This window comes from Drosophila rhopaloa, unplaced genomic scaffold (genome assembly GCF_018152115.1).
Source record: "Drosophila rhopaloa isolate 14029-0021.01 unplaced genomic scaffold, ASM1815211v1 contig_47, whole genome shotgun sequence".
NCBI classification, from domain to species: Eukaryota; Metazoa; Arthropoda; class Insecta; order Diptera; family Drosophilidae; genus Drosophila; species Drosophila rhopaloa.
This window is the reverse complement of record NW_025335142.1, coordinates 3,863,473-3,876,336: the sequence shown is the minus strand read 5'-3', so window position 1 is coordinate 3,876,336 and position 12,864 is coordinate 3,863,473. Positions and strand designations below refer to the sequence as shown.

The 12,864-nt window shown below is 39.1% G+C and overlaps 1 protein-coding gene across 2 annotated transcripts in view; it reads left to right on the top strand.

The window, feature by feature from the left end:
* The first annotated feature begins 923 nt into the window (after positions 1 to 923).
* LOC108050671 (putative transcription factor SOX-15) overlaps positions 924 to 12,864 on the top strand; it is a 31,938-nt gene continuing 19,997 nt past the window's right edge. Inside the window, exons 1-3 of one of the 2 annotated variants that reach the window (XM_017132452.2) lie at positions 924 to 1,700; positions 6,853 to 7,622; positions 8,104 to 8,267. In XM_017132452.2, the coding sequence (XP_016987941.1) occupies positions 6,946 to 7,622; positions 8,104 to 8,267 (841 nt within the window). In that variant the 5' untranslated portion in view covers positions 924 to 1,700; positions 6,853 to 6,945. Of the gene's footprint in view, positions 1,701 to 6,819; positions 7,623 to 8,103; positions 8,268 to 12,864 lie in introns of both variants that reach the window. The other variant, XM_017132450.2, reaches the window with a different exon arrangement.

Here is a 12,864-nt window from a genome sequence, read left to right as displayed (position 1 = left end):
CGCACCTTGGCCAACATATCCACCATTTTGAGCCTAGAAATTAGCCAAAGGCGAATACCAGTTGCGGGTAAGATGTCAGGCTCAGATCTCCACGGTTCGTTCGATTCAGAAATAAATGTCCATTAAGATTAGTTGATTTTGATTTCGATAGTTTGTTTTTCTACCTTTTTTTGTGTAACGCTCTCTGCTGGTCTCTAAGCAAATGCGGTAAATAAACGACAAACACCCGAAAAGCTCACTCCCAATGGTGGGCTCTCCTTCCAATAAACTCCCAGTCGTAAGCCCCACTGTTCCCCCCAGTGTTCCACTTGGCATTTCATGTAACACGAAACCTTCCCCAACCAGAAGCATTCCAATTGGAAACGCCCATCATGGGACTCGTTGTTTAGAGTGAAATAGCTATGGTGGCCCAATAGCTATTCGGGTTGTCTCACTCGCACGCCCACGCAACACCTGCTCGTGCTCACTGCCCTCCCTCTAGATGGACCGTCCCTTTCTGTCTGACATTCTTTGTCTCTGTTGCACATAGTGGTTCGGTTTTTTCCTTGTTTTTTACCAATTCCTTAACGAAATGTCACCTGGTTGTTTGGCCTCTCTCTTACTAATACCAAGCCATTTTGGCTCTCACTTTTTGGGTTGTTATGGATGTAGTTTCTTTATAAACAGGCTTTATAAAAACATTTAACAAACCAATAAGAAAGAAAGCTCCCGGAAAAAAGTTTTAAGCAGAGCGAGCGAGAGAACATAAGCTTTTTGCAGAGAGGATTTGTGTTTTGTGTGGAGCAAAACGGTTACATAGCAGCTGTCTCACCGCCCCACCTGCCACGCCCCCGCCCCTTTAGACAAGGGGGATAAGACTCGTTTTTTGGCTCGTGTATGTTTTTGAAGAGAGCGCGCGCCAAGTTTTTAGTTACGCGTCGGAACGGATCCGTTGAATAGCCGCCAAAGCGCGCTTAGATGCAGCAACAGCCAACTTGGCCAAGAAGAGCCGATCAGCCAACAGCTAGCGACGGTTTTAGCCCCCTCACAAGAAACGGCAAAAATAACAGATAACCGCAAAAGTAAAAAAATAACAAAAAGTTATTGCCCAAAAAACATAAACAAACTTTTGTACGGCAATATTGCAGAGTAAAAGTGAAACAAATAAAAACTTTTTATAAAAATAATAAAACATAACCCAAAACAGTGCTCATCTGATATCAAATTTGATCGCCCCTTTAAGTGCTCACACAAAACAAACAAAAATTCAAATCAAAATAAAGTATAAGCGTTTAAAAAACAAACAAATCCAGCTAAGGTTCCACCATAAAGTTGTGAAATCCTAAGCTACTTATTTCTCTCGTTAAACTTCAACTTAAACAAGCTTCATTCTTTGTTGAATCAAAAGAATCGGAGGTAGTATAAGTATCTTATCAATGAATGGAAACCAAACAACACAAATCAACATAAACTAGTGATATCCCATTTGTAAAGTGTTCGTCAAACAGATTCGGTTACGAAACAGCTCAAGATCATAAAAGTCAACAAATTCAACATTTTATGGCAGCTCGGAAAGTGGAATCCATAAACGACAACAACAAACCATAAATAAATATTATCCAGATGATTCGGTAGTATATTCCGCATATATGCTCCAATCGAATATTTGATTCCAATCGCCGGGAAACGGAAAATTCAAAGGAAATGCAGAACTTTTTGAGGTATATTTTAATATTTTTGGGACAAATTCCATAGCTTAACTTAGATTAAAGGTAACAATCTGGAAATATATATATCGTCATATAAAAGTCTCATGAAAGTTTTGATTATATTAAAATGTAATTATTAACATTTAATTAAGCTTGTTTCAAAAGCGTTTGTTTTTAAACAAAGAATAGTTTTACTTTATTTTTATTTATAGATCATTGATACCTTTAATTTTATTAAACTCTTGGAGTCCTGTTATAATAAGTTGTTAAGGTAAGGTTCTATAACTAAATTAATAGTAATCCAAATTAAATCACATGTAGAAAATCAATTAAAAACCTTCACCTTTATATCCAACTCATTGCCGTTCAGAACGCAATTTGAACAACTTTTCTTGACCATCAATTAGGTAAACATGGAGAGAGCTCCACAAAATGAGTCTGAGTGCCCAAGATACAAGAAGAATCAACAGATTTTATTGTTTGGATAATTTCAGGATTTTCCTCTTTTGATTTTCTGCCAAATCATTGTCGGAATCTTTATGCCCCCACTCGAGGTGTGTTTACTTTTGCTTTCGATCTTCCACTTGAATTAAAGCGAACTCTTTTTCTTTCTCCGAGAGGCATTCAAAGTTGTTTGGTTAACTTAATTTCGAACTATAAATGAAAACCGACTCAAGGAATGTGAAAAGCAGCAATACAAAGAGTCAAAACTCTCAGAGAATTGGAAATGACGCAAATAGAGCAAATAAAAGTAGCAGAAGTAGAGGAAAACAAAGTATGTTTATTAATATTTGCACAAAATTTGTGACAACAATTGGAATTGAATGTGACGTGCCCTCTTCATGTATAGCAAACGACTTTGGACCTCCACACAAAAAACACAATTGAGCAAACAGAGTTTTGTGAACATATTTTGCGACCAGATGTCGATCAAATATTTTCGGCATTGTCTTGATTATCGTATTTGCTTATTAAATTTGCTAAAAAATAAATACAAAATTTCAATCCAATGAAGAGTTTGGCAAAGAATTCTAATTAATATTCGGCTGTATAAGGCAGCATCTGTATCTGTGGCTGACTTTGTATCTTTTCTTTTTCATTGCCCTTGGCACGAACTTGACACTAAACCTTCGGGGGAATGAGGGGAAATCGAGATACTCGTACGTTTACGAGGCGATTGTTGCGAGTGTGAAAGTTCTTAATTACAAACATTAGGGGGCCCAGCGGCTTAGGGCCCTGAGAAGATCCGATCCCAGCGGGCGGCCAAGACGACACTTTTGAATGGAGGCTGGCTGCTGGGACGGACTGAAGAAACCCTGTGTATCTGCGATACATTTCAACACAAAGTGGAGACACTTAAAGCTCTACCTGTATTGAGACCCCTACTGGAAGACTGGAAGGCTGGAAGACTGGTAGACTGGAGACTGCAGACCGCGAGACTCCTCTGGGAGAAGAATCTGGCTGGGGGGGAGATATCGGGCTCAGCATGTGGCTAAGCCGATCATAATTCTTGTTTGACACACCAACAAACGGATGAACAAATGAACGAGAGGCAGCAACAACAAGGCCAACTTGGACGGGGGTTAAGACGAGTGGGTCTGTATGGCCCCCGAAACTCAAGTGGCCAGCGGGTTAATTTTACTCCTACTGAGATACGAAGATACAGAAGAGCGGCTCAGCAGCCGATTTGCATGAGAAAGATGCGCCCATAAAGTATCTGGTGGGTTATCTATTAAGGCTACTAGATTAACACCCTGAAAAGACCCACGTTCTTAGGCTTAACGGTTACATTTCCGTTACAAATAAATATCGAAGAAACATTTTATCCACCTCTATATAGAGAAGTGAATCAAGAGGAAGTGGCATATTCACAGCAAATAAAAATATCTGGAGTGCAATTTGTGCACAGCTGGTGGTGCAACCGTCGAATCGGGTGGTGGCCCTGTGGTGCAACAGAAAATGCAACTGCCACACTGCACCACATTGAGAAAAAATGCCAGGTCTACATTGTCATTTACATTTTTATTGCAATTTTTACTATTTCAATGATCTCAATGTTGTCAAGTTGATACAAAATAATTACAAAATAGTAATATCACTTTTAGACTTATTACTATTTTATTATAAAATAACTACAACATATTAAACCAACCCAAACAAGCAAGTAAATGTATATTATCAGGGGTCAATAATGCTGTATCATAAATGCCTTGATCTTAGAAAAAATAATTCACCTTTAAATCTCTAGACATTTTGTTATAATACAACATATTATTTTCATTTTGCCACGGATCAAAGCCACTTGGGTAAATAGCTTATTGGCCAGATGTAGGAATATTTTTTCCCTGTGCATCAACTCAAAAACCGAACTGAAAAAGAGGAGCAGAAATAAGTAAGGCAACTTGACAACACAGAAATTTGTTTGCACTCCATAAGGATTACAAATATGCGTGTCCCTGGGCTCCCCGCACTCAGCTCCTCTTTTTCTTTTAAATAAATTTCATGCTTAATACGCATGCCTGGCAATTTTTACTTTAACACCAAGTGGTAATGCCCGGAAGCAGTGCAGATGTCGCCTCGCATAGCCCAACACAAGTTATTGGCCACGAAGTGCTGCATGGCCAGGAATGCCAATGAACACGGCCAAAAAGTAAAGATACTGCGGAATATGGCAGCAGGGAAAACACAGTCGAATTGGACAGATAAAGATGAATGGCCTTAACCCAGGGTTGGTCAGTCAATAAAGCCAACAATTTTTGAAAAAAAAATGGATTAAAATAAATTACAATATCTTTTACTTATAAATGATTAATAATATTTGAGGCAACAGCTTTCTCATTGAAATTTGTTTTTTTTGCCTAAGCCAAAAATAAATTTAAGCTAACACCAGTATATATATAGAACATATTATATCCAAGGTCGATAAAAGTCCCCCAAAAAAATTTATTTTTGTATCATTCCATAATTTTACTGAGTAAACATTGATTGCCAAACAATTAAATAATAAAGAACACATTTCGAGTAGCAATTCGTTTTATAAAACAGATACATTTTAATATAATAACAACTTTTGTCAACTTTTTATTTATTATGTGCTCCCGCTAATATGTTTATTTATTTATTTATAAACTGTAAGCTTAAAGTTATAAACTAAAGTTAGCTGCCATGGCTTTTACCCGACTTCATTTTATTTACATTTTTTTGCATTGTTAAAAGATTAATCTTTGCTTAATTAGGGTTTAATTTCATGAATCTTTTAGGATCTGTCTAATTTACAATGCTGAGTTCGGAGTCTGATTGTATTTCGTTTAATTCGTAAGCTTTTGTTTAATCTATAATTAATAGCTTGTGATTATAAATGAATATGTATAAAAAGTATCTATTCAGAGGTAAACAACCAAATTGTATACTTTTTTAATTTAGTTTAGTTTAGTTTAGTTTCCTTTTTATTCGTTCATAATAAATTTTAATTATAATATATAAATATTGTATGTGAATACTTCTTTAAACTTTTCTACTTGAAAATCATTGAATAATATTAAGAGAGCCCAAAGCAAGGACTTCATACCACACCCAATCGACTCTAATTAGCTGACTACCCACCCAAAAATAATTATAATATTAATTATTCCTGTTTTCGCTTGCCGACAACTTGCAGACGTTTCCTCCCTCCCTCCCCGTGACCCCTTGCCCAATGGGGCATTGTTAATCAATTAACTAATTGATTCGAGCTCTTAAAAGTATGTCGTCTGAGGCCCATTCTTCGGGGACAAAAAAAAACAATGCGAGTGGAGTCGTGGACTCCTGGCCCAAAACCCACTTGCGAGCCGCGCTGGCGGCTGCCACCTCAACTCGACCGGAATTGGACTCGAAAAACCTCTCACTCCTCTCCTCCTTTGTGGCCCATTGTGTTTGGCCAAATGTCAACCCTTAAAATGAGACGACTACTACGACGTCGTCCATCCTTTCCATTATGCGACGGGGCACTTCAAACCCATTTCTTTCCCATTTTACATTTTTGTGTACTTTATTTTGCACCCAAGCCGCTTGTTTTGAACACGCTGGGATGGGCTGGTCATGTGTCGGTTGATAGGCTTCAATTCTGGGTCTTTCAATTCCACATGTGCGTGCATTATAAGCGGGATTTACGTGGTCCACTTGATGACCCCGTTCCGGTTCCATCTCCATCTCCTTCGGCAACGTGTTAAATACGGTGAGGCAGGGAAAAGGGTCAAGAAGCCAGCGTCCGGCTAAACGCTTTCAATTTGTTTAATGGTCCCTTTCGGATTCGGATTTGGATTCGCATTCGCATTCGGATTGGGATTCTTCCTCGCCCTTCTGAGCAGGACATCGAGGACAACCGAGTGCGGGTGTGCCGGAGACATATGCCTGAAATAAGTGCGACTTCACATATATGGCCTGCTATTTGCCTCGCATTATCCTCGGCAAATGTGTCATCTGCAGTGGTTATTTGCATAGATTGGACTGTGGTCTCAACTAGAGGAGGTTTACTGCCCATTTTTGGTCAGCTTAAATTCCAAGCCATTAGGTTAGCCAGATGTTTAGAAAAATAGCAGAATAAAAGGCTAGGTGTTTGGTAGAGCGGAATTACGAATGTGGTAAACATTTTTCAGAATGTCATAACTAATTGATATTTTGCCTTATAATTTTTATATTAGTTTATTTCCATAAACTGAAGTCGAACTATTTAAATTATTAAATCTTCATTTCGTTGCTATTAAATTTATTTAAAACACAAGCATATTGGACTTAAATAGATTCGGATTTTTGTGATCTATGGAATATTAAGCATTTGAGATACTAGCTTTGGAAGCCATCGTTAATAATCTAATTGATCCCATTTCGTTAAACAATTTATAAAGTTGGTTAGAAGGAATTAGCCAATTTGAAGAAAATATCTATCTTTGTAATTATTGTGATTCAAATTTGACCCAAAAATACCATATCCCTTTGGACAATTGCAAGGCAATACTTATTATTTAATGATAAACTCGAATGTTTAAAATATTTATTAAAATCCTATATTCCTCATGACTTAAGTTATAGTATTATAAGATTATCATTATTAAATTGTTTAAATTATCTCAAAAATGCCCACTTTATTCTCCAGCTCGACGCATCTAAAACTTCTCACCACCACCAGTTCCAGCACCACTAGATCCAGCACCACCCAGTCCGCCCGCCGGCTCGAGGGCCACAGATTGAGGCACCGAGGAAGCCCGGCTCCGTCTGCGATATGATGGAACGTCTGTCCACGCACCTGTCGCTCACCGGCCTCTCGCTCGCTCATCCCCTGCAGACTCACCTGGGCTCCGGCGGCGGATCGCACCACCTCGGCCAACTGGCGGCGGCAGTGCATCAGCAGCAGCAGCAGCAGCACTCCGACCAGGGCCTCGGCCACTCGCACCACCTGCACGGCCAGCAGTTGTCGCTGGCCCACCAGCACCACCACCCCCACCAGTCGCCGCAGCACCAGCAGCAGCACCAGCACCACCCGTGCAGCAGCAACAGCAGCAACGGATCGCCGAACGGCTCCACAGGATTGGGCCTGCATCCCCACTCGGCGCTCCACCTGGCGCACCACCACTCGCAGCTGCACCAGCACCACTCGGCGGGTCAGCAGCAGCAGCAGAGCCAGCCGGCGGTGTCCTCGTCCTCGGGCTCGCACCACAGCCAGTCGCAGTCGCTGAGCCACCAGCCCCACAGCAACGGCAGTTCCCAGCTGGGATCCGGTGGTTCGGCCGGCGGTGCAGTGGCCGGTGGGGCAGCCAATAGCCACCACAGTGCTCCAGCATCCAGCAGCGTGATGGCCGCCGCAGCAGCCGCCCACCTGCACCACAATTCGCAGGCGTCGCCCATCAGCAATCTGCACCAGAATATGGGCAGCCTCATGAACAGCGGCAGTAGCGCCAGGTAATTAAATTCTTATTGTTAAACAATATTCATTTTTATACATGTATTTTTTATTGAATTATTTATTGCACAATTAGGCCAAAGCTACGTAGCTTTCCGTCGGATTATCATTTTTATTGTTTATTTGTTTAATCTCTTGCAAAGCTTAATTTGGGATTAAAGAAGATGATATGCAATAAAATTGTGCAGTATTAAAACTTTAAAAAAATTCCATTACTATTAACTTAAATAATTTTGTTGTAAAAATATAATGTCTCTTTTTAGCAACTAAAATTTAAATCCCAAGTAATAAAAAATGCAAGCAAGTGGTCGAAAAATTAAATGGTCACATTAATTTGCCGTATTAATTGACTGATTTTAAATTTAAAATTTATCTTTCTTCGTCCTCAATTCATTTTCAAATTGTTTGAGCTTCTGTGGTATATTTTGTTGTATTACATTTTTGGTAACTAACTAAGGCCTCTTTCATTTTATCCTGCAGCGATGTCTTCTTCAGTCTGATGATCCAGAACACAACGAAGCGCCAGAACGAGGAGCACATAAAACGTCCAATGAATGCATTCATGGTCTGGTCGCGTCTTCAACGGCGCAAAATAGCTCAGGATAATCCCAAAATGCACAATTCTGAGATTTCCAAAAGGCTGGGTGAGTTTTTTAAAGATTCAACACAAAACTTGGTCATTAAGAGTGGGATATTAAAGAAGATTTATGGAAAATCTTCATTAATTAAAATTAAATCCGCCATTAAAGTTGTTAATAAGGATTTTTATTTTAAAGGCAAGCCAATCTCGTGCCATAGCTTGGATTTATAAATGGTTTTGTGTAAACAATAAATCTATTGTTACATATTGTATTGCAAGATCTATTTAGTTTTTGGGTTTCCGGATTGCCGTCTTGGAGCAGAATGCCACCAACATTGTTCAAGAAAACCCAGCCATCCATGAGTGACTCAATTGCCTCCTCGAAGCTGTTATTTCCAGAACAAACAAACTATTTAAGTCCCAGCCAAGCTCACTTCAGTTTCTCCTTTTGTGTGTGTTTTGTGTAACACAAGCCACGAAAGTCTCGGTTATCTGGTGGCAACGTTTCTTTCGAAATGTGTATAATCTGCGGACAAAGGATGGGGCAAATACAAAACGAAATTAAAATGCGGCACACGACCTGCCAATCTCTCGCGCCCACTCACTCCTCCCTATCTCCATCTCTATCTCTTATGCAAGTTAAACTAATCAACGTAATACCCAACTGTACAATGGCAATGACAAACCAAAAACACCCGCCACTCAACGCGACTGTCAAAAGTGACAAGCGGCTGTCAAACAATGAGCAGGAAGAGCGGCGCAGGAAGCTGTTGATTACTCCGAAAGAAGGGGTTCGGTGTTGGCATCGACCTTGCCCACACAGCACCCAACTCCTGCACCACCCACCCGATTAAGTTTGATTCGCCAAATCACGGTCGGCTGTTGGCCGGCTTTGTCTCTCACCCGCTTAACTAGTTGCAAAGTTAAGTAGTTTATTTTCGGAGGGCTCAGAGCGTCGTCGGATAATCCCACGCAAGTCTTATCGGGTCTTTGGGTCTCGAGTCTTTTCGGTATGCAGCTTTTCAGACAGCTCACTGCAAAAAAATACTTTAAATAACTAATCATTTATTCAAAAAAAGTTTTTATTTCAAAAACTGGATCTCAAGATGTGGTTTTTAAATGTTGAAACTGGCATTAAGCTTTGTATTTAGCTTTTGAAACTCATTAAAAAATCGAACTAGAAGCCCTTCGATTTTAAGAAAAATATTTATATTTGTCACCTCTATAAATTTGTGTTAATCGTTAACTTTCTCCAAATTTTTTTAAAATATGACAAAATTATAAGCCATTTAAAGAATTTTTTTATATAAAAAATGGTGTCCCTGCTGACACAATATTAAATGTTTATGAAACATTAATACATTCGATTCGGACACTTATATCTTTAAAGTCTTCTTGAGCTGTTAATAACCATAATTCACTGACTGATCAAATCGAACATAACCATTTTAAATGGACTCTAAAAAATACTTTCAGAAATTAAGTATTCAATAGTTTCCTTGACTTAGTTCTGGAACTTAAGTATTTTTTTTCTCACTGTACTCGTCGTAGTAAATTGAATTTCCATCCAACTTTCAGACACTCGACACGTGGCAGTCGGCAGGCAAGTTCTTTAGCATAACAATGCCAGTTCTTAGGACTACCTTTTTTCGATCAGCTCATGCATATTGGATGAGAGTCCTATATAGATTGGGGGACTAATCAGTGGCTGCTGTCATAACAGTGATAACAAAAAATCAAAAAACCAAAACCAAAAGACAAACTCATCTTGGCCATTATCGATCTGAACTCTGAAAATTTAGTCCTGCGTTTTGTGCAATTTTTTAATAAAACTCTACGGGGTTTCCCCTGGGTGAACTCCACCAGTCAAGCACTCGTTAAATGACTTTTTCTTGCATTTTTTTTATTTAGCCATTGTTTGCGCCGAAACAAAAGCAAATTAAATGCGACTCACTTGCCATCCAGTTGAGCGAACCAAAGAGCAACAACAGGGAAACTCGCTGCATCTGAAGGATGCGAACAAAAAGGGTTTTGCTCCTGGGGGGAGTTTTCCACCCATCTCCCTGGAGCACCCCCTTTCTCCTTATAAGCCGTTCCGTATTGTACATCCATTTAGCGTTCTTTTCCAATGCCAAGAGTTCAAGTAAACATATCGATGGGAGCCAGCAAACTTAAATACAATTTAGAAGCAAACTTGAATTTCGAATTATTTTCCTTCGATTTTTTTCCTCCGCTGCTGTTGTTGTTGATATTGTCGAGCTGAAAGCTTTTGTTCGCCTTTCACATTTTCCTTTTTAGTCCGCTTTTTGGCAAATCCATTATGCGAATTGACAGCTCCTCTCGCTCGTCTTCTCTCTTTCAGTAATATTTGCTGTCAGTTGCAGTCTTTGTTAAGTTTGTTTAGAGCGGTCGGGAAAAACTCGGGGGGAGGGGGTGGAGCTCGGAAAATTCTTTTGTGGCAAAGGTGGAACTAGGACAGGTTGGGGAAAAACAGAATTGGCAGCCACCAGGTTGATAAAAGGTATGACCGCCAGTGCGAAGACTGTCCTTTACATGAAATGTATTTAACTTTTTTGGTTTTCCCTTTCAAGAATTATTAAAATGTTTTTTGTCATTGTAAAGACTTAATAACACATTCTACAAATTGTGTATCCATTTTCAGGTCTTGAAATGATAATTATTTTGTGAGTGGTCTTCTAAAAAGAGTATAATAATAAATAACAGCTCAAAAAGCCTTAAATTTTAATCTCCCTAAGGCTAATTTTTCCCCAGCTTTAATCCACGGCTGCTTTCACTCTACTTATCACTTACTCTGTGCCATTAATAATCTCGAGGACAATTTTCAAAACTTTCATTACACCACAATGCCAAACAAAACCAATTTATTTAAATAAACAATGCAAACAAAAAAAAATGGAAAAAGAAAAAGAAGGAGAGTAAAGGCAAACATTTGCCACATTTACACAAAATGTCAAAGTTTTTGCACTTGAAAAAGTTAAGCCAACATTCAATTAAATGAATAATTCAACGAAGACAAAGGCCGCGCTTATTATGAGGAATTGCCAAACAGAAAAAGCACAAAAAGGCCACAAGATGATGGCAGTGGAGGCGGAAGTGGAGGAAAAATAACTGTGGCATAAACAAAGGCGCCACAAAAAATGGCGGCGCGAAAGCTACTTTTTCACCACAGTGCGATAGAGATGGCCGGAGGGCGGCAGAAAGAGACGGGGCGTGCGTGTACGAGCGAGAGGGCGGCATAGACTGGCTACAGTGGAGAGGCTCTTCAGCCTCAGACGCCGTCGCCAGTGGCGTTGCCATTTATTTTATTCGCCAAACAAAAAATAAAGGCCCACAAAGGCTGCAAAAAATTGTTGTATATGAGTGGGTAAAATGAAATAAAAGTGAATGTTATAGAAAACAATTCTGTGCTCTGCGCGGGCTTAATTGAAATTGTAACTGTCATTAATTACTGTCTGGAAATTTGAATTACCAACAGCAGCGGCAACAAACAAAAGGCGACAGCAACAACAAAAACAACAACAAAAACAATAATGCTCATGCTTTTCGAAGAGTCTTTTCTGGCGTGTTTTGTATTTTACAAATAATTGAAAAACCTGTCGAATCGGCAATGTGCTTTATTTTTAATCAAAGCTGCTGCTGCCCCTGCGGGAATATTTAATAATAGCAGACAAAGCTGAGGAGAGATGGATGAATGGGCCGTTAGACCCGGCGGAACAATAGGCCCAAGGAGCAGAAGCAGGATAAAAAAATAAAAAAAAAACAATCACAAAAGGTCGAACTCAAGCCTTTTCCCACCCCCTCGATCACCTTTTGTTGCTCAATAAAATGCAAACAATTGATTAGTTTGCAATTGGAAAAAGCTTTCGAAAGGAGTTCACGCAGGTGAGGGGTGTGGGGGTATTTGTGGGTGTGGAGTAGGTAAGGAGTGGGCGTGAAGGTTACGACGCAACTTGGCATTGCTACTGACAGGTTGGCGCTGTTGTAAGGCGAAACCAAAAAATTCAGGGCGATTTTATGAAATTTTAAACAAAGCACTTCCCAATATTCGCAAAGTATAAGGGTATCACGAATCCGAGAAATTGTAATTGCCAAGCTAAACTCCCTAAGCCAAACAATACTTCTTTAAAGTATGCCATAAATATTTTAAATACCACGTGAAAAGACCAAAACTGATTTATTTTTCACTTTTATATTATAATTTAGCTACATTAGAAAAACAATGAAATTTGTTTGCATACTTAGAACTAAGCCTATTTTGTTTTTCTAAGAGTTACTCTTCAAGCTGAAATCCTAACATCTTGTTAAATTAAAAGCTGCAGTTTTTATCTTTCAAGCTAATGATATTTTCTTTCTAAAACATTTTATGTTCTTGAGTACCCATTAGTAGTATTGCATTTACCTTTACTTTTCATAATGTTTTATAAACTTAATGTTGACTTATCGCTCAAATTAACAAAGCAGCAGTCGTTAATTATATCACTTAAATATCAAGAAAACCGAACCCAAAGTAGAAAAATATTTATTTCATATCCTGAATTCCTTTGTAAGAAGAAAAGGCTAGACCTTAATTTCTCAGCCTTTATTTTAGCCAGAGCTTAAGACTTTTTCTCACGATTTCCCCTAACAAAAGCCGAGCAAAT